General features: G+C 37.4%; 1 protein-coding gene across 1 annotated transcript in view; it reads right to left on the bottom strand.

Moving 5' to 3' along the window:
• USP42 (ubiquitin specific peptidase 42) overlaps positions 1–27,959 on the bottom strand; it is a 58,741-nt gene that overhangs the window by 12,899 nt on the left and 17,883 nt on the right. Inside the window, exons 4-14 of the mRNA XM_036741432.1 lie at positions 27,701–27,811; positions 24,603–24,705; positions 21,705–21,772; positions 21,502–21,572; positions 19,027–19,109; positions 15,358–15,469; positions 13,986–14,126; positions 13,723–13,823; positions 13,261–13,414; positions 11,769–12,524; positions 11,537–11,631 (exon numbers count right to left, since the gene is read on the bottom strand). Coding sequence (XP_036597327.1) covers positions 11,537–11,631; positions 11,769–12,524; positions 13,261–13,414; positions 13,723–13,823; positions 13,986–14,126; positions 15,358–15,469; positions 19,027–19,109; positions 21,502–21,572; positions 21,705–21,772; positions 24,603–24,705; positions 27,701–27,811 — 1,795 coding nt within the window. The remainder of the gene's footprint in view (positions 1–11,536; positions 11,632–11,768; positions 12,525–13,260; positions 13,415–13,722; positions 13,824–13,985; positions 14,127–15,357; positions 15,470–19,026; positions 19,110–21,501; positions 21,573–21,704; positions 21,773–24,602; positions 24,706–27,700; positions 27,812–27,959) is intronic.

Below are 27,959 nucleotides of genomic sequence, written 5' to 3'. Positions count from 1 at the left end.
CACACACACACACACACACACACACACACACACACACACACATTTCACTGTGTCCAATTTCGAATTAGACTGTGAGCTCCTTGAGAGCTGGGACCATTTGTTCACCTTTTTTGCATCCCTGGAGCTTAGCACACAGTAGATGCCTAATAAATGCTTGATGACTGACTGACGAGGCAGGCCTCCATCCCCCAATCATAAGATATCCAAATCTATGGGCTGCTCATCCAATTGCATATCATTATCTGGATAGTACACATTCTTTATCCACTTGGTTTTTGCAGTGGAGATAATCCGAATGAGTAGACCTCATTTAGATGGAGATGGAATAACGTACCAGGACTTCTTACAATCAGCACAATGTCATCTGCAAACAAGCACACTGGGAAGACTTTACCATGCTGGACATCCTCCATTACAGTGGCAAACTTCTTTAGCAATCATGTCTCCCTGACTTACACCTCACATGATCACTACTATCCAGCAGAGGGTAAAACAAAATTATCTGTTGTTAAATCTTCCAAGGACTCTTCTAAGATTCTCCCACATGCACACTGCATTAATCTTGTTGAAGAAGAGCACTTAAAGTAGCATTTCATCGTACCAAAACAAGAGTCAATAAACAAACCTAGTACAGGCAGTGTAGCAGCACAGTAAAGAGCTGAGACTTGCCTCTGTATACTGACTAGAAGAACTTGGGCAAGCCTCTTAGTTCTGTAGTCCAGAGGGGTCAAACAACTGAAGCTGAACCAGATTAAAATGTAATTTGATATCACTACTCTAAACTATAAATTACAGAGAAGGTGCTGACCTTCATTGATAGAGAATTTTCTCATCATTCAGGGGTTCTTTATACGAGCGTAATCACAGTTCCATCCCCTACCCCTATCTTAAACAAGTATAATGAGACCTTTGTGACTGTAAAGACATAGTCTGCTATAGAATATCATTTTCAAAAGCCTGTAAAAGCCTATTCCCCAAGGCTCTGTCTTGGTTCCTCTTACCTTCCTACATTCTCTCTTGGTCACCTCATCAGCTGCCATGGATTCATCTATGTAACTGCTTCCCTGCCCCAATCACCTACTGGACATTTCAAACTGAATGTCCTGCAGACACTTCAACTCAATGTACCCAAAACTGAATTCATTATTTTTTGCCTCACCCCATACCACCCCTCTTCAACATTTCCTTATTTTTTTGTTAGAAGGTGAGTGGGGATTGTTTCTTTTTTTATACTTGTATCCCCAACACCTAGCAAATATCCAGCCTTGACTCTTCACTCTTACTCACCCTACATAGCCAGTTAGTTGCTCACTCTTGCTGTGCAGGTAGAAACAGCATCTCTCACATCCTTTCCCAATCTTTCCATTCACACAGCTATAACCTTAGTTCAGGCCTTCATCACCTCTCACCTAAATTATTTCAACAGCCTATTAATTAGTCTTCTTACTTCAAACCTTTCACCATGCCAGTCCATCCTACACACTGCTGGCAAAGTAATTTTTCCTTAAACCCAGATCTGACTACATGACTCCCCCATTCAATGGATTCTAGCGGTCTCTAAATGCCCTCCCGATAAAATATAAACCCCTCTGTTTAGCTTTTAAAGGCCTACAAAACCAGGCCCCAATCTGTTATCCTCCTTGTGATTAAGCCAAACTGGCCTTGTCTATGTTTTTCAATTATACCTCTACACAAGCCATCCCTCATACCCATAATGCACTCTTCTCCTTCCCTCTACCTTAAAGAAAACATTTCTTACATCGAGACACAGCTCAGACACCGCCTTCTGCATGAAGCCCTTCCTGACTCCTCCGATTGTCTAGTGTCTTCCCTCCATAACTACTTGTACTAGTCTTTATAGTTATTCCGCATATACTTACAGGGACTACTAGGTGGCACAGTGGATAGAGTGCATGGCCTGGAGTCAGGAAGATTCCTCTTCCCAAGTTCAAATCTGGGCACAGACATGTTCTAGTTGTATGACCCTGGGCAAGTCACTTAACCCTGGTTGCCTCAGTTTCCTCATCTGTAAAATGAGCTGAAGAAGGAAATGGAAAACCACTCCAGTATCTTTGCCAAGAAAACCCCAAATGGAGTTAAAAAGAGTAGGACACTACTGAAAAACAACTGAACCACAAAAAAAATATATATATATATGTCTCCCTCATTAAAATGGCAGTAGCTCCTTAAGAGTAGAAATTGTTTCATTTTCTGTATCTCTACCACCCGGCAGGCATCTAGGTGTAAAAGATTCTCTTACAAAAAAAAGTGTTCAAAATGTTTTCAGAGAATATTATCTCAACAAGACGTGCTCTTTACATTTCATTTTCCTTTGCTATATTTTTCTAAGATTCCTATGCTAATAGTAGGCCAAGAAAGTATAACATTCACATATTTCTTCATGGCATCGCATGTAAAATTCATATATATATTTTTCATTATTGGGTTTGCTATACATTAAGCACAATCAAAACTCAATAATTCAAACTACATTATTTCAATATTTATGATACTGCCTTGCATGTGAATAGTTTTTTACAATTCATAAAGCATTTATACATACACACATTTTATCATCTGATTCTCACAAAAACTCTGCAAAGCAGTTAGAGCAAGTAGTAGTATTTCCAATTATAGGCAAGGAAACTGAGGCTTAAGGATGCCAAGTGACTTGTCTTTGGTTACATGGCTAGTAACCAGCTAGTTAACTGAGCTCCAGATTTTCCAACTCCTTCCACTTTACTCTGTTGCCTAACTTAGTTAACTTGAAACTAAGAAAATCAATCACACAAGCAGATTACTAATAGGCACATTTATCCTACCCAAAAAAGAACTGTGTTCAATTCAAAAGACAGTTATTATGGACCTACCATATGGAAAGCATTGTGTAAGATCCTAGATCTCAAAAGGCAAAAACGTCTCCTGCTATAAAAATAATTTACGTTCTATTCAAGGGGCACAAAGCATATTCACAAATACTAAAAGGCTGCAAAGGAGAGATAAGGTGGTGATTTAGGAATATTTGAGGAGGGAGAGAGCACTGACAGTTGTATGAGAGAGGCCAAGGATGACTACACGAAGGAGGCATATGAGTTACAAATATTGGTTCCCTCCTTTCTTTCCTTCTACATCTGCTGAGAAAACTAAAGTTTAAAGTCCAACCTCTAGGGTGCCACAGTCCTATAGACGCCCTTCTATCTCAGAATGGCCCCAGAACTTCTAGTCTCCAGAACCATTCCAGGCCAGTAGACTGGTCTTCCATTTCTTTTTTTGTTTTTATTTCTCCTCAATAACCCTCCCCCAAACACCATTAGACAAAGGCTGACCAGAGCTGGGAAAAGGTAGCTCCTACAATGAGCAGATCCATTTTGGAGCCTGTGCTTACTCCCATCTTGTGCCGGATCAACAGAAAGATAATGATTTTCTGACATCCCCTTCAGGTATTCTGGGTGTTATGCTACCTAACACCATAGAACTCCTTTTTATCATGGGGTCCCTAGGCAGAGCACTAGGCTTGAGGCTTCTGTACCTTCATTGTTGCTAGAAATTGGCTCAACGATAGCACCAAGCACTAGGTCTCCATCCTTACTAGGCCTCTAACTTCAAGCTACTCCAGAGCAAGTCAGCCTACTGCCTACCTCAGGAGTAGCAAAGATACCACAAAATATCTTTGGGTTGGACCTGTGATTTCACTGTTGTATAAAGATGCCTCCAGTGGTGTAGATTCATCAACTCCTCCATAATTTATAGTCTTAGAGAGATGTCTCTTAGCATCAGCTACACATTAACATTACATAGTCATCACAGAAGGATGAGAACCCTCCTGTTTTCAAATCCTTAGTTATTGAATAGACATCAATACTTTAATTAATCTTCAACCTCACTGATATGGGTGTTCCTTCTAATATCAGACCAAAAGTTAGACACAGCTTTTTAACTTCTAACTCCTGTCCATGTCCTTCCCGTAAATCCTTCTAGAGTAAGCTTGGGAAGCTTACTCTAGACCTCTTGATACTATGTCAATGTACCCCATGACTTATCTCTTACTCTTAAGTACCAACCAAACTTCTCATAAGTCATATATTTCTCTGATAACCTTTTTACCTTTATTCTACCAAATTCTTTGTTAATAATAAATGTCAGCCTACTTCCATTCACCATGCATTTTTTGGATGCTCTTTGAATGACTCACAACTTTAAGTCTAAAAAAAGTGTTATTACAAGACTTAGCCTTAAAACATCACAAAAATACTGGTCTTAAAAGATTAGCCTCAGTTTCAGAAGAAAGCTTGGAGTCATGAAACACCCTACACACAGTTTTCCAAAGGCAATCTAACCCATTCACCTTCTCCTGTTCAATTCTGGGCCCAGCTCATTATCCATCCACAGTTCTATGAGTCATCCATCCAACTGTATATCATAGCCTAGTCAAGAGGCAGTTTTCTATCTACTTGGTTTTTCCTAAGTGGATAGTTTTGAGGAATTATGCTTCGTTTACAAAGTTTTACAATGTACCAAGGACTACTATAATGAGTACAATGTCATCTACAAATAGGAGAATCTGGAGGACCATCAGTATTGAGGAAAATCCTTGGACTCTGCTAGCTCTCATCCATGAGGATAGCAAACACCTTTGGAAGCATGTCTCCTTGCTTTATGCCACACCTAATACTATTAATTGGGTGGTCAATAAACAAAAGTTCTGTTATTTATTTTAAAGAATTGTGTACTATATTTTGATAGATATGTTGGAAATACCTTTATGGAGGAGCCTTTAAGGTGGCTTTGCTCTGATTAAAATTCTTTTTTTATGGTCAAACAGTAAGCACAGTAGGATTTGATATACTTTTTAATCATGTGACTAAACATTTGTTCTGTTACAGAATGTTGTTTGCTAAAGCCTGACTGCTTATTTCTTATTCATCGTGCCTGTCCTTGGTGTATATGGAGATTATTTTTGGAAAAGTTTTGTAAAGTTAGGATAAGGGTTATGGGCACAAAAGTTAGTCAGTAAATGCTTTTTAGTCACTTTTTAAAAATAATGTCTATAATTTTTTTCTAAGCAATTGTCTTCTCTCAGATATCTGGAACACCAATCTCTTAATTCCTTCAAAACTATATCATCTCCAAAATGTACCTCCACTTTGGAAACTTGGTTTAGTCTGGCTGCTCTTCTCCTCTTTGTTTTCTTTAATGCCATTTCAACTTCTTTAAAATACATTCAGGAGTATGATGTTAGAGTACAAAATCACTATTACTGATGGAGGAAAATAGGTTTATTACAGAAATCTTGATTGATCTTTTCCATTATTCATCTGTTCATTATACTACAAGCTTTATTCTTAAAGGCCCTCGGGATGATCTGGCTAAGTTGGATCTCTAGTTAAGCTTTCTGTAAATGTTTTTTCTTCCATTGCTTCTTGCTATTTTATGAGGCATAATCTTCCACTATCCTCCTTACAAATGAGTTTATATTCTAACCTGGTATTGCAGTTGGTTGCCACATCTCTGCTTGGAAAGGAAATCAAATGTTTGCTGACAGGATATTTTTGGTCTCTTCTGGTTTCTTTGGTGAGATGAATGATTTTTACATTGATTAAACTTCCTTAGGAAACAGGAATAGTCTGTATCAATATCTGTTCTTTAATCCATTTTACAGTATCTCATCTGAATAGATCAGGTTGGAGTTACCTCAATTTTATGCCATATATTTTAATTTTTATTCTTTCCTATAATTACTATTGATTTTGATCTTTTGTTTTATTCAGTAGAAGATGGTTTGATTGTACACAGACAGCTGATTCTGAAATGATTCCAACATCAGTAACCAGTTGTTTCTTGTTAATTCAAATAAATTCACTCTTTTTTTGGGTGATGTTAACTTGCTGCTTTGCCACATCAAGCACCTTTCAATTTTCTTAAAGGAAGTATTCACTTTATTCATGAGGCCTCTGCATTGTCTATAATTCTCTAGCCTCTCTCCTTTCTTACTCTTGAATCAAGTTTTTCAATGCTTTTTTTTTTTGCCATCTTTCCCTATGTCATATTTACACTGAAGTAAGTAAGCATTAAAACATATACTCATTTAATGACTTAATTATTTTATGCAGTGTTTCTCTATCTTCTCCTCCCCTGCAATAGCCACAAACCTATGAGCTATAATTATCTTCAGTGGTCTTTTCGCAAATGCTAATCATGAGCACTGCTTATCATCTGATGACCAACTACTTCATTAAATGATGTTTCTTAATGCCTTAGGATGTTGGCTAAAACCCACTCTTATCAGTTCTTTTGCCTCTCCAAGAAGAATTGATAAGCTCTCCCTTTACTTAGCTGTGACATTTTTTTGGTTGTCCAGTTTTGTGTATAGCAAGAATGTTATGATTGAGATGATTTAGTTCACCCAGTGTTATGTCCATTCAAATCCTGGACAAGGATTTTACATTTAATACAACCAAGAGACAAGTTAATATTTATAGAGGGTCTAAGAACTGTAATTCTTAGCACATTCTACCACCTTTTTCTGCAATTGTCACAATTGTGGCAGAAGCAGAAAGGGCTACACAAAACCATTGTGTATTTTTGTTTCATGGATAGCCACAGACAAAAATTTCTTCCCCAACTGGCCAACTTACTTAGGATGAGACTTTCTGAATGTCGTTCTTTTCAAAGTGCTTTTTAATAACTGAGGTGAGCTATGTGGTTCTGTTTTCCTCTAGGGAGAAAATGAATATATAACCACAGAGCAAAGAAAGATAATGGGGAAGGGAAATGGGAGACTCAAGACAAAGATCAACCAAGGTAACATTTGCAACAATACTTATTCATAAACAATCTGGATAAGATTGTTATTCTAGGAACTCTTTTTGGACCTATGATGAATTCACATTTTTCTTTGAAGCTCAACTTCATCATTTTCTTCTGCCACCATAATAACTTTCTATGATCGGGTTCTTTTTTTGTTGCTTGCTCATTTTTCTAGGCTTCTTCTTAACTTTTAACCTCATGTTAATGTTGCACTCTGCTCTCAATGTGGAGAAAGCCCTATCCCAAGTTTCAGGTTTTTCACACTACTGTTTTCTGACCTAGTTCTGGGGGTCTCTAAGTTTTCAGTTCTTCCAAGGTGGCACCATCTAAGGAGAGATGTGGTCACTGTTCTCCTAGCCTGTGCTCTGGTCTGTGAGTGACCACAAGCACTCTTCTCCACCCTGGAATTGTGACCTGGGCCCCAGCTGCTTTTTGCTTTTGTGCTTTTGCTCCCTATGACCCTGAAATTGTGACTCTGGCTACTGCTCTCCTGTGGTCACAAGCATCAGTGCCCCTTTCTCTCTTCGACCTGAGACTAGAGACTCTACTACCCCATGAGTAACAAGTACTTTTCTCTGCCCTGGACCCTGCTTTTCTGGGGCTGCAATCATCAGTGCTTCTCCTCGTCCTGGGACTACAACCCAGAACTGTATACGGCAATGCAACAAAATCCTGCACCCAGTGCCAGCAAAGAGTCCCCTAGAATTTCCTTCTGACCAGCTGTCCAAGCCTTTTACCATCCATAGGCTAAGAAGTCCTGAAGCTGCCACAACCTGAAGCTGCAGCCACCCCCAAGGCCTGCTATTGGCTTGCTGGAGCACAGCCTGTGCTACACTGGGGTCTAGGCTTAACCACCACCTCAGTGAGACAGACCTTTCCTGCTGACCTCCCAAGTTTTCTTGAGCTGGAAAACTGTTTCACCCTGACCTTTTATTGCTTCTGCTGCTCCAGAATTCAATTTAAGGCATTATTTTAAAGTTGTTTGGAGAAGAATTTGGGACAGCTCAGGTAAGTCCCTGATTTTACTTCACCATATTCTAAGACTGTTATTCCTGAACCATGGTATATTCTATGATATGCTCTGGGGAGGGTGGCCTGGAGTTGAGTGAAAGGAAAGTTATCATTACAAGTCACGTACGCTGATTTGTACATTCAAAGAATATATGACTGTCCTAAAATTTATAATGACTGTTCCTGATAATTTTCCTAGTTTTTTGGGGGGAAAAACGAATAAGATATCATTCCATAATCATGAAAGCATGGGTCCAGGACTAAAATGAAATCCTAAAACTTACAGTATCAAAACACTGGATGGTGTTAGAACTAGCCTGCAGAATTAAAAGTTATTCAAAAGAGAGGAGTGGCTTATAAGTACCTTAGATGACAAGAGAATTACTGAAAGGATTTATTAGGTAAAGATAGAAAAACAATTACAGAACTGCACAAACAAGGCAGACTGAAATTAGAACCACAGTTTTATAGAAGCAAAGAGGTAGAAGAGACCTTAGAAGTTCATCCCTTCCGAATGAATCCCCTATACAACATCCCCAAAAAGTGACTGCCTCGCTTTTCTTGGAACATTTCCAGTTCCAGAGACTACTCATTATGTTTTCTGACACATTTAATTGTTAGTAAGTTCTTTGTTGGAGTGAGCTATAATCTGTTTCCGTATAGTTTCTACCCAATAGTCGTGGGGAGAGAAAAACTACACAGAATAAAGTCTAATTATCTTCTATATGACAGCCTATCAAATTTCTGAAGACAGATATGACTCCTCTAAGTCTTCTCTTCTACAAACTAAACACCCCTCAACTCTTTGAGCCATTCTTTATACAATATAGTTTCAAATTCTATCACCATTCTGTACAAGAATGAAAAAACATTAACACTTCCAACTCCTCTCTCAAAAAATCTTAAAAGAAAAAAAATGAAGAAACTGTTTTCATTCACAGATCCTTTTGGGAAGAACGAACTGTGTTCATCGAGGGAAATGATGCAAAACTGACTGGAAGAGCATACAAAGAATATGATATTCAGACCTCAAGTTTTCTCTTTAATATTGGTTGTAAAACATTAGAAATAAATATTCTATTTCTTCCTTGAAGAAATAACTATCATCATTTTGCCCAAAAGATCTCCAACCTTCCACAAAGTAAAGTAAGTATTTTTGTCTTAATCCATGATCTTACCAGCTTTATTGGTCATGACTAATTCGCCCTTTTTATTTAGATTCTATCTCCCCCTTGGAAACATAATTTAATATTTGCCAGAATTCCTGCTGAGCATTAGGGTTCCATAATTTAGTTTCAACCTCTGGTATGTATTCAACCAAATATTCATCTGGTATTCATCCAAAGAAAAATTTAAAGTCACAGAATATAAGGTCTGGAAGGAACCCTAGAACCAATTTTGTCCTGACTCCTCTCAAACACCCAACATAATAGAAATAAGGAAAAAGAAACCCAGAAAGACCAAGTGACTTGCTCAGGGTCACAAAGCTAGATGGCACCAAAAGGGGCACCAGGATTCTGTATCTCCAGATTCCCAGTGATACCCCTGCTGTGGAGGTGGAAGGAGGGATTAACAACTGTCCTTGGCTTTCTGAGGAAGTGCTAATGATAAATGCTGAACCTGCTACCTTGACTGATTACAATGTCTCCTCTTCTCCTAGGTATATAATACACCAGCCTCAAGTCTACGGAGTTCATCTTTGCTCAAGTCTAACAGTTCTTCATCTAAGTTGTTGCTTTTTTACTTACATCTCAGCCTTTCATGAAGTTCTGTTGCCTGAAGAATTCTATTCTACAGGTACCCTCTTAGAAACTCAGTGTAAAAACCCCAATGGTGCCCCAGATCACCAGCTAGCACCATTAACCCCTAGAGTTTGGGGCCTATTGGAGCCTAGACATTGGTCCCCGCAGTACATCTTTTACTCTACTAGAATTGGGTTAATTTTATAAGGAAGGTTTTTAAAGGTGAAAAAATAGCCTCAGATTTGATTTACATTCTGGGATAAATAGCCAACTTGTAATTGATAATAATCATTCGCAATCTATTAAGCTGAATTTCTGTAAATAAGATAAGCAGAAATCATCATTTTTTAAAAGTCCAATCTGGGGTGATAATCATTATTAGTTAGAAATTCAATACAATGAAACAAAGTGAACAGAATATCCTCCAAATAAAGAGGCAGTAAAAAAAAAATTATATGGGAAAACGCATTTGACTAGAAGATCTAGATTCTAGGCTTAGCTATAACATAGCACCTTCGGGAACTAATTTAACCTCTTGATCCTCAGTTCCTTCAACTCTCAAACAGGGGGCTGGAGTAAGTCATCTCTATAAAGGCCCTAACTTACTGAGCCAATATTCTATTATTCTAAATAATGTAAAAATTCGAAATAAATCACATGGTACTCTTGGAAGTGGTAATTTACCCTAAATAGAAGATCCCTTTACTTCTGAGAGGAAATGTATTTTATACCTTCATTATTAATTACAAGACATATGGTATAATATTTACATTATTATTACTCAAAATACTACCTCAACTTCTTCAATATTTCAATTAGTACCATATCAGTCAAGAAAAATGTTTATGTCACATAATTTGCCCTCCTCTACTTTTTCTTTCTGCACTGAAATGGTAATCACTAGTAGTAGCAGAGGCTTCTTCAGAGCAGGCAAAAGGTTTGAGGGGAAACTGACTCCTTGCCCTGACTATGCTCAGAAGATTCACCTCTCTTTCATGGCTCAACTACTTACTTCCCACCTACCTCCCCACTAAGGAGTACAGGGCTACCTTCTTCCCAGTAACCCTTCAGCACTGGTGGAAAGGGTAGAGCAATGAATGAGAGCTGTAGCAGCTGCCTGCACCTCTTTTCCCCTGGATCAAAATTGCTTAAGTTTGAAAGGCTACTCTAAAAAAAAAAATGCCTTTAAATCACCAATAAGGAATTACTGAAAAGAAGTGTTAAGATACCTATACTTGAACACTTCAAGGGTCTGTACTTTGGTCAGTGTGTTACAGGTTCTAGCAACAGTTTGTACCTCCTCTATGACTAAGATGATCAAGAACTGCTGTGACTGAAAAATTCATCACCCTGTGGCCAACCTGGTAATGAATATGCCAATATTTCTGCCACTGTAACTCTTTGGCAGTTACACAGGCAGGGAAATCTCAAATGGCAGAGAAAATCCCAAAGATTAATGAAGGGTGGCAGGCTGCAGATGCTTCCCCTTCACACCCTTGTCCCTACTATTTAGAGTGAAAATACCTAAGAGAAAATGGGGGAAATTATGCAAGTAAATATGGTACTTAAGTGTATAAACATATTATTATTATTAACGATGTACTATGAAGTTATAATCCCCAAAACGAGGACAGCAACCACAATTACAACTGAAAAGAAAAGGCTATTTGGGGGGAAGAACATGCTACCTGAATGAGTTTAATTTAAATGGGCTGTCAGACTCATACATTAAAAAAAAAAAGTAGAAAATTTGGCGCAGAAAAACTACATTTTTGAAAAATTTTCCAAGTTAGTCTATGATATTAAAAGGTCATTTCAGGAAATCACATGCAGATCAGTTAAAATGCACAAGTAGTACAGTAATAGTAATTAAGTGAAAAAAGTCCTCTAACATTTGTTTAAATACTACAGAGCTGTAGTAGCCAATGAGATTAATGACAAAGGACTTTCATTAAGATTGCTTATTCTTGTATTACCTTATATCATCAGTCAAGCTTTTTAATTTGTTGCTGAATCTGAAAGACTCTACAATTCTGTCTTCTGGGAGTGGAGGCAAAGGAGTAGGCATCAACTAAAATAAAAAACAAAATACCTCTTTAAATATACCAGTGGTACAATTCTTTTCATCTCTGTTGGTGGGTGAATTACTATTACTGTTAAGTTTAAAGCCACCCCTTTAAAATGTGTAAACCGATGAGGAATGCTCACCTTTCCATGTAATCCATTTGTCTTAGAAAAGGGATTTTCTGAATGTTTAGCAGGCTTGACTTGGCAAGTGGGATCATCAAATGACAGTCCATTTTCTTTAGGTTCACTATTCTCTACACTATTAGCACCATTTACTGTCACAGTTTCTGGCAGTTCATGATGAGAAGCCTCATCATCTTCAGCATCTTGACAGGAAGAACAAGCGTTTGGGAGTATACCAACTCCATTTCCAGTCAGAAGTCCATTAAGAGGTTTTGCATGGCCATTCTCCTTACCCAGCCCCTTTGACTCCTCATCAGATTCTTCTGAAGACTCTGCACCATAAGGGACCAGCACGCTGGAGGTGAGCTTGGACTTGCCATTCATTACTGGCTTGGAACAAGATTCACTAGGTGTGATCTGTTTTGATACTTTAGTAGCAACTGACATTGTCGATGCATTTGAGGTAGATTGTAATGCAGAAGAATTAGTAATGGTAGATGAGGGAATGGACTTGCTGAGGTTTTCTAAAGAACTGTTGTGAAGATTAGGTTGAGACTGACCTTGTCTAACAGGCAACTTGTTATGAATACTGATAGTGATTTTTTGCTTCTTGGGAGGCTCAGGAATAATTGAGGGTCTGTTAACTGTCCAGTTCTGAATAGAAGTTGAAGCAGGAGCAGAACTTGCTCTGTTTAAATTAGGATTACTAGCACTTGCTACAGAACAGCTTGGAGTTTCTTTCAAGGGTCCAGTCCCATTTAAATGATTAGAATTCTGCAAGTAAAATATCATAAACAATTAGTATTTCAATCTCACACACACACACACACACACACACACACACACACATTCAAAGTTGTATTCAATTACGTATTTTCTTTGATCATACATACTTTTAAAAAACTTAACTAGAAGCTTAACGTAACATTATCTTCTCTTCCATCTCTCCCCCTTAATCTCCCTCCCCCCATCCAATTTCCCCTTCTTTACTTTTCTCCCTTCTAGTACCCTTCCTTCTCTCTTCCTTTTTATCCTTCTTCCCCCGAGTACATCCACCCATGCACATACACTTACAATCACAAAATACATTTGCTTCCTTTGGAAAAATGGATTTTTTCATTAGTGAAGCCAGCTATGGAGGACTGAAAGAATCAAACTTTTTCTCTCACACACACACACACACGCACACTGATTAGACAAGTTCTCAATTTTGACAAGAAGGAAAAAATGCCTCCTGACAATAGGGCCACATTTATTTTCTTTGAAAGAGTTCCTAGAGGCCCTTTCCTGTCTACAAGTAACTTACTTCCACTCATCCACTTAATCATACCACTAACACACAACACTGGGAAATGCCACCCAGGTACGAGAAAGACAGTTTGTGCTCCCCCTTTACAGCCAAAACCTAATTTTTTTTCAAAATTCAAAGGGATCTCATTGGCCATTTAGTTCAGCCTACAAATTAGCAAATTAACAGCAAGTAGTTTGTACTCTACCTATGAAATGTTACCTTTATCATATGAGGAGGAAGTTGTGGTCCAATAAAACCTGACACAGTCTGTTTACTATTGACTACCCGTTGATTGATCACTGGTCGAGGAGAAGACTGTCCTGGAGTATGAATGGAATGAGTGTGTTCACCTCCATTTTTCACATCATGGGACCTAGAAATGAAACAGAGAGACTGTTTATATTACAATGCCAAGAACAATACAAAGAGCTTCTCCTTGGAAAGAAAACTACACATCACTATTCAATTTGTATATAAGAAACCTGGCTCAAAGGTGGAATATGGCAATCTTCTAAACTATTTATTCAGCTGTTGATTCTTCCAGCAGCCTACTAAAAGACAAAAAATCCTGATAACCTTATTTAAGCCTTGGTCCTACTACGTGCCAACAAAAAGTCAGTATTTTAAAATCATTTACTTCAGTGGACTGATAAATGGATATTTTGTTTATAATCACAGTACCTGATATAAAAGAGGACATAAGCTTGTTGGTTAAGCACTGATCTGATGTCACTGGTAGAAACAATGGAATCATTCATCTGGTACCATTGTCCATTACTAGCCTGCAAAAGAAAATGAATGAAATCCTTACAGTGGCTATAATTGGAGAAGAATAAAATACCATAGACAGGACAGCTCACTTTAAAATAATAGAAGGGAAGAAAAGACTATAAAGTAGTACTTCAGTTTTTTTAAACGATAAATTTGAATGCGTAAGAACTTACCTTTATGTAACAGTAGTAATGACCAGCATGACAGCTAAAACCAGTATGCACTAACACTGCATATAGAACATAAATAATTGGTTCTCCATTAGGTTGAGACATATATGGTCGAATATCAAGATACTCAGGATATTTCACATCCTAAATAAAAGTGGGAAGAAAGAAAAAAAAGTCATTTCTGAATGCACATTTTACTTAATAGCTTTAGAACAATTTACAAAGGATAGTTCTTACAACTCTCTCATTAAAAGTACAGTGAAACCCTTCCACAGTCCTAAAGTAGGGGATGAAAAGTAACACTTCCCTTTTAGGCTGTGTTGTTATATCAAGGGTTTAATAAATGTTAACTGTGTTTCAAGGAATATGATTTGACCTCTGAGTTTATGTAAATCTATGTTAAGGTATAATCCTACTACATTTATCCCCCCTGTCTCCAAATAGATTCCATAGAGATTAAATGAATTCTCTGAAGAACAATGTCATAGTCATGATAACAATTCCTGTGTTTCAGTCTCCTAAGAAGCGGGTGGTCAGAAATTAGGGAACAATGGCAATAAATCCTTGATTATTCATCAGCTAATCATTCTCCTTCTCCCTCCTGCTGCCTACCTTTTGATCACTTTAATGCTCCTTAGCACGTCCACCAGAGGGGTGGGAAGGAGAAGGGAAAGAAAGTGAAACTTAAATCAGTCAATGTTGCCACTATTGAGAAACTCAAGTAAAAAAGACTTTGGAAGGGAAGTAGGCTTAATTAAGTATGGTCATTTTCTGGGAATTTCACTTATCCAAGATCTCCCTATCTTTTCATTACTATGTATAACTAACTATAGTCTGAAACATAGATGATATTTATTAGTTCTACCATAAGTAATTATCAAATAATCAAGTTAATCAACTGAATAAGCAATTATCTGAAGTATATGCTAAAGAAAAGATAGCTAGCTGGCATTGTGGGTAGAGCACGGGACCTGGACTCAGGGAGACCTGAATTCAAGTCCTGCTTCCGACACTTATCTAGTGATGTGACCTCTTTCGACCTCAGTTTCCTTATCTGCAAAATGGGGGTAACGATAGCACCTACCTCCCAGGGTTGTTGTGAGGATCAAATGAAATAAATTTATAAAGCACTCTGCAAACCTTAAAGTACTACACTATTAGTTATTATTATTATTAGTTTCTTTGATACTGTTTATTCTCTCTCCCAGAAGGCTGCAATGAATCCCCTACACTATAGGGACAAAGAAAGGACACAGAAAAATCAAGACAAACAAATTTAGTTACATATTGCTGTTAGTTTGGGGCTACTTATGAAGGGCTAATACTTAAGATCTGAAAAATTTGAACGTAAAGATGGGAAATATGTTCTACATACCTTGGCAATTTTTCCACCACTGAAATTTGCAAACCGTTTCAAAGATAAGGTAAGAACATTAGATGATCTATGTATAGTAAACCTCTTTGAAGCTGGAACCATCTTTTTACACCTTAAAAGAAGCACAAACAGTTGGTTACACTTGAGATGAATGTTTTCTTTGGTACTTCATGTTCTTACTTGCTCAAAAAATATGGCTAATATTTTCTTCAAACATCCCAAATTAATTTCCAAAAGAAGTTTAGAGTTCAGTGTAGTGAGAGACAAAGCTCAGAGTATACGATGAACCCTAAAATAGACAAAATCATAATGAAATTAAACTTGAAACTTTTCAGAATGATTTTCTGAAATGAGCATTTAATAGAGCCCTGTAGATTTTTCATCAGGACTTCGTACATCTGTGACCTCCATCAACGTGGGCAGTGCCTGCAGTGATGCAGATTATGAGCTATTCCTTCCCTCTCATCCTGTGCAATTCTTGTCCATGTCCTCCCGAAATTCTCTAAAAAGTCCCCATTCAGCATGCAATGGGCCTTCCTTTAGGTCTGGCATTTCATGCCCCATTAGTCTTCACATGGGCTTTCTATCAACTGTCCTTCACTCTCACCACAAGACTACCCTATCTCCTTTTCTAGTCAAAGATCTTTCTCTGATGACATCATTTACATCATTTCCTTTGCCCAATTCTTTGTGAATAATGTGCTACAACTTACTCATGCCCACCAGGTACCACTTCACTGCCCTTTGGGTAACACAACTTTAATTCTTCCAAGACTGATGTTCTATGACTTGAAGCCACACAGTATCACCAGAAGAATACTGTTAAAAAGATGGGCCTTTGTTTCAATGAGGTTCTTGGTGGGGATCTTTAAAAGCACTGCCCAATTTCCCAAAGGCAATCCTGTCCACTGCTCCCTCTGTTCAATTCTGGGCCCAGCTCAGCTCCAGATCTTTAGGAAACTTAAAAAATCAAAACACTCCAGATGGTGATCAAACAATGTAAATGTTACTGATACATTAAATTTTTTTCACATCTTTCCTAAAACTAACAGCAGGGAATAAAATATTTTTTGTAACTTGTAACAAAATAGAAAGGTTAAATTTCCAAAAATCCCCATAGTAAGTTATAATATTGACTAAGTTGAATTACAGATGAAGGCTTGATGAGAAATGGTCTTCTGAAATGTAAATCATATTTACTTTATTGCAGTTGGGAGAACAATGGATCTAAAAATCAAGAAGTCTGCCTGGGTTCAAATTCTAGCTCTGATTCTTATTTAGCTTATGTGACCATGGTTAAGTCATTTAACCTCTGAATCTCAGTTTCCTCAACTCTAAAATGAGGATAATACTTGCACTATCAACCTTACAGAACTATTCTTAGTAAATGGCTTTGTAAAACCTAAGACACTGTAAATTTGAGTTATAACTATCTTCAGCAGTACTCAATCTGTTATCATTTATATAAAAGTATCACAAACAGAAACAAGTGCCCCAATTATGGGACTATTTCATTATTATTATTGTAACCACAATCTCCATTAAAGAAATCATTTTCTAAAATTGTGAATGTAGCTCAACATTAGGAAAGAATCATTACTACATGATTGAGACATACAAAAAGACATGTTGTTGGAATATTATTGGCTAACAACTACAACAAAGGAATTTTATCTGAGGGCTATCTATAAGGACAGCTTCCTCAGACAAAAGTGCAAGGCAAAAACAAATAACACATGACATGGCAAGTTTATAAATGAGATCTTGGCCAAATAATTCAGGTCAAGCCAAAACACTGGTTCTAAATGCTAGTGCAAAAGTATCTGCTGATCTTCAGAGGGTTATTAAAACTGCCTCAGGGAAATACACACACAGACACACACACACACACACAGACACACACACAGACACACACACACACACACAAAACAGCCAAGAAAAGCAGTTTCAAAATTTAAAAAGAGAACAAGACGTCTCTTCTAATGAAGGATGGAAGGGAAAACAAGATAGGTCTTAATTTTGAATAGATAAAAATCAGAGAAGTAACTGGTTAATCTAGAACAAGTTCACTAGTCTTCCTTCTCTCTTCTAGATTAGACTCAATTAAACTAATAAGGTCAAGAAATGGTTTAGTTTATACAAGTGGAAGTCTGAAGTGGAGTTTTTAGGCTATAGCATATTATGTATCCATAAAGTCCATGTGCAATTTAAAATAATTGTAACTTTGTAACTATATGTGATAGAATCTGCAACAAGGATTAGAAAGCTTGATGTATCTAGTTTATTTTTGTCTTTAGAAATTTTATGTTTATTTTTAGTCAACTTAAAAATTACTTATTTTTCAGGATTACTGTTGACCTATGGCTTCACTAGAAGAGAAAGTAAATTGTGTTCGTTGGTAGGCTGAGCTAAAATCTACCACCGCTGTCCAAAGTCTACCATTTTCTTGGCTTCCATATTCGCCAGATTTGATGTCATTAGATTTCTTTTTATGGGGACATGTGAAAAATAATGTTTATTCAATCAAACCTCAATCTAAAGAAGACTTGCAAGCTAGGATAACTGACGTGATTGCTGGCATTACTGAAAATCAGCTTGAAAATATTTTTCTGCAAACTACAGAATTATATTACCCTTTGTATTAGTAATGATGGTGGACATGTTGAAAATTAACAAGAACTATAAAAAAATTAAGTGTTTCTTCTTTCTTTTGCTTTTTATAGATTCTTTCTATAACATACAGTTACAAAGTTACAACTATTTTAAATTGCACACAGACTTTATGGACACCTTGTATGCCAGAAAGATGAACTTACTGATAAAGTGCATATTACAACCCAGCTCTAAGATGGACAATAGTAAGAAGAGGATAGAGAACACAGGTGTTTAAAATGGGCTTTTGCAGCAGTGAAAAGCAATGGGAATCATTGAAATTGGTGTATAATCACCCACACATATAGGATATCTCATTTAGCTGTCAATCCGATCACATTTTGTAATCCGGGCAATATGCATTCTTGATTCACTTTGTTTTTCCAACCTAGACTGATCTCTTGAATAACTATGACCCTCACTGGTTAGACCTATAGTATTTCAGGTCCAATTCAATCAGCACAATCGGTGAACAGGCAAATCCAGAGCACCCGGCCAATGATAAGGAATCTTTCTACTTGGGCTTTTACAATGGTGAACATCTTTCATAAGCACGTATCTCACTATCTCATATCTTGTTTGATATGAATGTTTAAAGTTTTCTCTGGCTGAACTGATTATCGATTATTTATAACTTTACTAGGTCCTGGAGACACCTTGTTTGAGAACTTTCAAGGCTTAATTTTGTCCTATCAAGACATATCTTTTTTGTAATAGACAGATTAAACAATGAGATCTTATATTCTCTACACATCTCTGTCAGCTGTGTGGGAAGAGGTAAGCTACTACAGAAAAGTTATCTGGGAAAATACTTTTGCCATCAAGGTAATTATCCAGAAATGACAATGATGTAAAAACAAAAGGTTATCAATAAAACTTACTGAAAAAAGAAAGAAAAGACAGTATGTGGGTGAAGAATTGCTGCTGTCTTCTTGACTCCCTCCCCTTACCTCCACCTTTTTAAAAAAAAAATATGTGCTTTAGGAAACCAAAATGAGATGACAATGTTCATCTTACTTGCTACATTTATAGGAATTTTCTCCATCTAACTGCTCAGGCTTCACAAACTGTTCCAAGGCTTTGTTGACACTCTGGGCAGCCTAGAAGTCAGAAAGACAGTTAAGTATTTTATTTCAAACACTACTACAAAAACAATTATAATATTAACACCCAACTGTCACCTTACGTCCTACTCTTGACACCTTGACCTGGCAAAGGCACCTTTGAGACCTTGGGCTCTCAAAGACTCTGCCAGTAGAGCTTCGGCAGGTCCTACCCAAGTAGGTTACAAGTACAGCTCAGTGATGGCCTGTATGTCTGTTTCCTGACAACTAGCCTTGATAAGTGATGGTAAGAAGCTCATCATCAGGCTGGCCACAGGACGATAAGTGTTTCAGTCACAGTTACTCTTGAGAATATCTACTAAAATATAAAGGAGTTTCGATCTGTATCAATAAAAGAATTATTCACAAGGAAGAAATCACAAATCCTTGAAGTATCGTAATACAAAGACTAAAAAAACATGAAAATTTATGTAAACCCCTTGCCATCCACAAAAGAATCTTTTATACTAAAAAAGGATGGTACTGAACTTTACCACAGAGAGTAAATTTTTCACTTCCGTATACCACTCATTATTTTATTCACTTTTTAAAATTAGAGACTTCATAAAGTCTGAGCATCTTCCCCCTAGAGGTGTATAATAACTGAATTTGGAGTTTAGGACATTGACAAGTGTATTTTAGAATCCGATAGAATGTAATTGTTTTGATGGTGGAAACTCTTATTTTTATTTTTTTATATCCAGCACCTTGGACACAGTAGGCATTTAACAAATGCTTGCTGAACTCTTTTCCAAATGAAGCCAATGTAAGCACACCAAGGAGGAAAAATTCTGGCTTTAATAGATCTCACGTTTGGAAAATCAAGTATTACATCAGGTAAGGTATACGTCTACATTTTAGAGTAGAACTAGGACTTATGCAAAAAAACCCAACAAACAAACTTGTGTCTAACTATGTCAACTGAGGCCATGGACTAAACTTGTGATTATATCTTTTAGCTCAATTTAAGAAATATTTATTGAATGTCTATTATATGCTAAGCACTGTACTAAGAGATACAGAGGGTACAAAAGCTAAAAAAAAGACCCATGCTCTACCCTTAAAGAGTTTATAATCTAGTTAAAAGGATTTTTTTAAAAAAAAACCACAAATAAGATAAATGTCATAAAAGTAAAAAAGATCTACAGCAGTTCAGAAGAGGGAGAAATTGTTGCAAGAATGCAGGGATACAAAATCAGGTAAAGATTTGAGAGGAAGGTAGAACTGTGCCTTTCTAGGACTGGCATGATTTCAATAAGAATTGGGGAAGGGACAGGAGGAGCCTTATATCTGAGGAAAGAAAAGCTTCAAAATAAAGGGATATATTTAGGAAACAATGAAAAGTCCAATTTGGCTGAGTATAAGAGAACACTAGAGAATATACAAAAAGACAGACTGGATCCCTAACGTGGAAGATCCTGAATACTGAACTGAGTAATAATTTTACTTGGTAAACAATGGGAGGCCACTGATTATTTTGGAGAGTAACATCACCAGAATTGCATAATAACCTTACTTGGTAGGCAAGGGGGAGCCACTGATTGACTGGGATGAGATTAACATTATCAGAGATATGCTTTAAGGAAAACTAATCTGGAGCACGGTATAAAATGGACAGGGAAATAGAGTGGAACTAGGTCTTTGCCTTTTATATGACAAACACAGCTGAGAATTTTATGAAGAGATTTACACTGAATCATTTGAAAATGCATAGTGCTTTCTCAAACAATACTCAATCTTTTGTTTCAGTAGTTTTAGTTGTTTCTATGGAGCCCATAGGTTGGATTACAGTTCTTACTGTCTGAGTGAGTGCAACACTACTCCCTGGAGTAGTCATATTTAGACACCAGAGATCATCAGGCAAAAATGGGCCAATAAGCTATGGGGAATTGAGGAGTAAATGGTATTTATCTAAGTAGTCAAGCATAAAAAGAGGGAATTCTCTCACAAACAGAATCAATAAAGAACATGACCAATGCCATGTGGCAAGGAGTTAGCAACCCATCACTGGCCTGACCCCCTGCTCTTTTGTGGCTCCTGGAAATACTATCTAATATGGTAGATTTCCAATGATACACTATTGCATACAACTAGAAAGCAAAAGAAAGATTTTAGTTATTATGATCAATGAAATGTGATTTTTATTTCTCATTAGGTGATGTTTCACTATGCTATCTTCCACTGGAAGATAGTAATGCTAAAGAAATAGTAAATGTGTGTACAGGTTTTCTAGTTTCTGCCCAGGGCAGCCATTAAGTCTGAACATCTTAGATACATAACTTATAAGCAACCTTATATAAACCAGTATGTACAAATCTAGCATGGAGAGCCACAATGGGCATTACTAAGTTTCTTTATCCTTGGCTATTACAACAAACACATAATTTACCTTTATTTCCAGTGGAATATCAAGGTATGGATCGAAGGTATCAGAAACTCCTTTGCAGTTCATACACTTCACTAAAATCAAAATGAAAAAGTTTAGCAAAATACAATCATTACGGCAAGACCAACTGTTATGATGGCTGAACACAAATGCAATATCATGATCAAACATTAAATTTTAAATCCATGAAATACATTAGATCATACCTCGAGATCTCAGGTAGCCTCCAAAAATTTGACAAACAAGTGTGGTAGCCTGGGAGTGCCGGTCCAATCTGAAAATAAATTAGGTACGCTGAATTTTTTTAATAGCTAGATCACTATGGATAAGAAGATTTTTGCTACACCTAAGAAAGTAATACCTATTCTTAAAAGCACATGCCTAGGACTAGCTATCTAAATCAAAGGACAAGTTTAAATTCTATAAGAATTCAGAAACCATAGATTACATGATATCAGTCATAAATATAGATGCTCTGAATAATGAAAAATATTTTGTATAGCTGTACTATCAATAAAATTAACGGAAATAGCTTTAACTTTCAAAGTACCTTTGCAAATATCATCTCATCTGAGAGGTACAACAACCATATGAAATGTAGCAATTGTGTTATCCTCACTGTACAGAGAGAAGAAACTGAGATTCAGGTTGACTCATCACAGGACTAGGAACAGAAATCAGGCCTTTTAACTGTCCAGTACTCTCTCCCCTCTACCACACTGCCTGAGTGAATGCCTTTCCCATTACACATTACTCTTTCTAGTATCTGATTCTCACTCTTGACTCACCAACCTTCACTCTATCTCAGTCTCCTCTTTGACTCAGTCATGTTCAAACAGCAAGACTACTGAAATCTCTTTTATACATGATCTCTACATGGTACAGTAGCTAGAGTGCCAGGCCTGCAGTCAGGAAGACTTATCTTCTTAAGTTCAAATCTGGTCTCAGCCACTTACTAGCTATGTAACCCTGAGCAAGTCACTTAACCCTGCTTTCCTCAGTTCCTCATCTGTAAAATGAAAGCTGAAGATGGAAATGGCAAACCACTCCAATATATTTGCCAAGAAAACCCCAAATGGGGTCACAAACAGACAGACATGACTGAAAAATGACTCAACAACTCACTACCTTTCTTGTGTTTGGGTTACTGAAGTTTGTATTGTTTAGTATAAATAGGAAGTGTTTTCATCTTGCCTTGAATGGAAAAGACTACTTGGAAATCAAGAATGTACCATATTTCCCCACGTATAAGATGCACCTTAATTTTGGGGCCCGAAATTGGGAAAAAAAAAATGTATCGCATAAAGTTATTGAACTCAAGTTTTATTCATCTGCTCATAGCTTTCAGGCATCTTTTGGCCAAGTCTGGTGCATGCACGCATGCTTAGTCCATTCCGTTTCATGAACCTGAAGTACCAATTGTGTCCTCCTTTGAAATCAGTAACTACTTTTTCATCAGCAATTCTTCTTGCCTCATGCTGAACCATCTTTGTGGACACAGAAATTCCAATTGCCCTTTGCTCTTCAATCCCTATCTTCAATTCCCTCTCTAAATCAGGCCATTTTGCTGACTTGCCTCTCATGGCCTTCTTCTGCCGTGGCGTTTTCAGTAGGGTTTCTTCTTACCGTAGCCAGTCTCGGATTGTTTTCTCAGTTGGAGGAGGACCAAACTTAAATTCAGTAGCACGATTTCCATTCACTTTTGCAAACTGGATCACTTTTAACTTGAATTCAGCACTGTACAAAAATCTTTTCTGAGCCATGTCTGAGCAGAACGTGGCAAAATGTAACTTAACATACCGGTAACAAATGTGAAACAACGAGCACAAAGACAACAAGTGCGAAAAAGCGGGAAACACACGTAAAAAAATCTACAACCGCTGTATAAGACGCACCCAGTTTTTAGACCCCAAATTTTTTGGAAAAGGTTGCGTCTTATACATGGGGAAATATGGTACTACAATTCTATGTAAAATTCAGGGTCCCAGCTTTCATTTATAAGGGCACTGATCTAAAAGCTCAGGGTGCATAAGAAGATAGGTGTCCTACGTGCTATTCTAGCAGTGAAGTCAAGGTTCTTACAATGTAGCTGGGAGACAAAAATAAAACATGCAAATGCTAAATTCTGTGATGCTGATTATTAAGTAGGATAAAATACTCAGAGATGGGAAAGATTACAGTAGGATGAAGCAAATTTAAGAAAAAAGTAGTATCTTAGTTGGGCCTTAAAGGACCAGTAGAATTTAGAAAGAGGTGGGAATAGAGGACATTTCAGGTAGAGGAATGAGCAAAAAGGCCCAGAAGCCCATATGGCACAAAGAATAGTAAGGCTTTGGGAAACAGACGAAAATAAAGCCAAAGAGGAAGGGTGGGGCTTGTGGAAACACTTGAAAGCCAGACAAAGGACTTTGGCCTTTGCATGCAGTAGGAAGACACAGTAGGTTCCTGAACAAGGAGTGACACGATGAATAAGATTAGCCTGACAGAATTATACATTATGGATTAGAAAGTAGCGAGATTGGAGGTATGGACACCAGTTAGAAAGTCATCAAAGTAACACAGGTGAGAATGTGTATAAGAACCCAGACTTGGGCAGTGGCACTGATTATGGAAAGAAAAGGGTAAATCACAAATATTTCAAAGGAAGGAATGACAAGAGTTGGTCAAGACAGGCATGACAGATTGGATATAAGGGAAAGCAAGATAACATCAAGGTTTCTTTCTAGTCTTGGGAAAAAAAGCGAAAATGACTAAAAAGGAGAACCAGTCCAATTTTCAAAATTTTAAATTTGAAGTGATAATGAGATGGTCAATAAAATCACTACAAAAATCCACTAACTCTGATTTCTGCTTATATATAACAATATTAAATTATATCAAGGAAAAACATGTCTACTTGGGGGCTGATAACTGGGGGCCTATTCTTTTCCTTAATCATTTTGAAGTTTGAAGGTAATCTCAGCAATCAGCATAGATGTTTAAAAAAATATATTGCTGAAAGGTAAAGCAAATTACTTGCTTTTCAACAAAAACTGGCAAAAAAAAAAGTTTAATTACACAGAGGTACAAGTAGAAGAAAATATCGTTACAGTGTTTGCACTTACTTAGTGCTGCCATTCAGGCATGCTTTCTGCATTGCATCAACAGTGTATCGAAGAAATTCATGGGCATCTTCCTGGTTTCCAAAACGGAAGTGTTTAGCTATACCTATGGAATTAAAATAAAGACAAAAGTTTTTCTAATCACATATTATTTTGTCAAAGATCCTGTGAGAATGCTTTGATTTAATAACATGTGCATAATTCTAGTAATACTAGTAACAAAATCAATGAGCATTTAATAAGCAACTACTTTGTGTCAGGTCTAAGGATACGGAGGAAAAATTAAAACAATCATGGATTTAACATTCTATTAGGAGAAATATGTATATTTAAGTAAATATAAATATTAAATATGTAAATTAAATACAGGGTAATTTTAGGAAGGGCAGGTAGGCAGTAAAAGCTGGGAGGATTAAGAAAGGCCTCTTATAAAGAGGTTGCACTTGAATTGAGCTTCAACAAAGCTAGGGATTTCTGAGAGGTGAGAAGGAAGTACATTCCAGGTATGCGATAAAGCTTATACAAAAACACAGAGATGAGAGATAGAATGTTGTTTATAAGTCATCCAGTTTGGCTGAACACTGAATATGTGAAGGGAATAATGTATAAAAAAACCAGAAAAGATGGGCTGAAGCCATACTGTGAAGGCCTTAAAATGCCAGAGGAATCTGTGTTTTATACTAGAAGTAAAAGGGAACTAGTGGAACTTCATGAGTAGCAGAGTGACATCGCCATATTTGTACCTTAAGTATATGGTAGTTTGGCAGCTATGTGGAAGATGGGATGGATAAGAGAGAAACCTGAGATAGGGAGACTACTGAAACAGGAAGCTATTTCAATAGCATAGAAAAGAGGGTATAATGACCTAAACCAGGGCTGTCCAACCTTAGGTTTTTATTTTAACAATAGACAATATATTTTGATTTGCCATTTTAGTGAGAGCTCTGTGGTAGGTAGCTCGGCTTCGTTTACTAAAGCATTTATGTAAATTTCTCTGCGTGTAGGTGGGTGCATAAATCTCACTACGGGCCTCACGCAGCCTGCTGGCCGCATTTTGGACAGCCCTAACCTAAACTATGATGGTGTCTGTGTGAGTGGAACAATGGGGTTGTATCATGCCAGATGTGTTGTGAAGAAAGAAAAGACAAGACTTAAAAACTGATTGGATATGGGAGGTGAATGAGAATAAAGGAAAAATGATCCTGAGTTGCTGAAAGTTTAGTGGTGCTCTTGAAGGAAACAGGAGTCAGGGAAGAGTGGAAGTTGGGGAAGAAAGACAAAGAGTTGTTTTGGAGAAGTTGAATATTTGATGAGTAAGGGACATCCAGTTGAAACAGGCCACTGGTGGTGAGAACTTGGTATTCAGAAGAAAGACTAGGAAAATGTTTGTGTGTGTGTATACATATATACATGTGTGTATATATGTGTGTATATAAATATACATATTATGTGTGTGTATGTATGCACACATATAACCCTAATGTATATACAAATAATCCGGGAGTTATCTGCAGAGAGATGACAAGTGAACTCAAAGGAGTTGGTGAGATTACTGAGAAAGAGGGTGTAAAAAGAAAAGATAAAAGGGTCTAGGGCCTTGTGGAACATTCATAGTTATGGAGCAGTTCAAGGATGACGATCCAGCAAAAAGAAGTGAGAAGGAGCAGTCAGATATAGGTATGAGGAGAGAAAGAAGTGTCACAAAAAATCCACAGAGAGAGAAACAAAGAATAGTCAAAAGGGTCAAATGCTACAGGGAGGTCAAAAAGGATGAGGGCTTGAGAAAAGGTTACTAATTTAGCTGTTAAGAGCCCACTGATGAGGCTGGAAGCCAGATTTAAAGGGCATGATAAGTGAGAGGATAGGAACAGACTGCAAAGAATGTAGTAGATAGGGTTTCTAGAAGCTTGGCTGTGAAGTGTCTGAATGACGATATTGAAGACAATAGCTTGAAGGAATGGCAGGGTCAATTAAAGGGTTTTGGGTTTTTGGGTTTTTTTTTAGGAATGAAGGAGACTGGGACATGTTTCTAAAGCAGTTAGACAGGATTTTAGGTATTTGAGGTAGCACCAACATACATAGTGAAGTCTCCTAGTAAAAGGGCAGGGATTCGAATGTAGAGAAGACTGTGAACCAGGCACTGCACTCCTTGGCTGGAAAGGAGATAGGAAATAGAGAATAAAGATCAGAGCAAAGGTATGACTGTAGGGGAAATCTGCTAGAAAAGCTGGGAGGGCTTAAGATCAAGTCTGTTAGAAGAGAGGATAGACTTAGCAAGTAGTGCTACCGCTTCTTCACTGACTGGAATGGAGATTGAGGATTATGTTAAGGATTTTTTTTACATGTAGACTAGGAAAAACGAGGGATCTCATTGTGATTTGACTCTGTTTTCTCAGTAAAACAGGAGGCCAGGTCTTATGCTGAGAGGAAGAGGGGCAGGAGAGTTATAGGATATCTGAAGTGAGAAAAGATATCACTGGACAGCTTTTTTGAAGAAAGAGACAGAGTGACTTTGGGAAAAGTAAATGCCATGCAGCAGGGATGGCCAGACTGAGATGAGGTAACAAGCTTGTAGTAGAATCATTCAGTATAGTCCTCTGGCACTGTTCAGTAGCACAAAAATTGAAAGGAAAGAGGCAGGTGGTGTTAAGAGAACAAAGTGGCAAGGAACTGAGTGTGAAGTTGAACTGGTAATTCTAGGGTCAAGTAGAAAAATGAAGCCAGAGCAAGGATGTTAGCTTAGAAAAACACAGAGCATATCTACTAGCAGTCACGATGAGAGCAAAGAGTAGGCTGGGAAGGAGTGAGGTACAAGGAGAGATGAAGTAAAAAGAGGGTGGATGATGGTTTGAGATTCACAGTAGAACTATCCTTGTGTGTGGCTAAGGTGGAGGTCATGGGAATGAAATGTGAGACCACGGTTTTGGAGGGAGCATTACTAAATAAGGGAAAGGATTAGTGTGTTGAGGATGACTATGAGCCAGACACTGAACTTCTTGCACAACTTCTAAGACTTTGTCACAAACTATCATGAAGATAAATAAGATCAACTAGCCAATAAATACCAAAATAACGTATGAATAGGTGTCCCAGCAACTTACGTCGAAGATCATTGATGACTGGCATCGGTTTGATGACATTACCAGGATTATTGAGTGCCTGGGTAATATGAGCCTGCATGGTACACATCATACAGAATCCTTGTTCATGGCCTGAAAGATCAAGAAAGAAATACTGAAATTAGCAAAATTATGATAAATACTATGACTGACTTGAAAAAAACAAAAAACCCTCAAACTTTTTCCCATACTACAATTTATCCTAAATATTAAGAGAATATTTTCTGTTCTTTTAGAGGGA

Source organism: Trichosurus vulpecula, chromosome 1 (assembly GCF_011100635.1).
Source record: "Trichosurus vulpecula isolate mTriVul1 chromosome 1, mTriVul1.pri, whole genome shotgun sequence".
NCBI classification, from domain to species: domain Eukaryota; kingdom Metazoa; phylum Chordata; class Mammalia; order Diprotodontia; family Phalangeridae; genus Trichosurus; species Trichosurus vulpecula.
The sequence above is the reverse complement of the archived record's forward strand: the minus strand, read 5'-3'. Positions and strand labels throughout refer to the sequence as shown.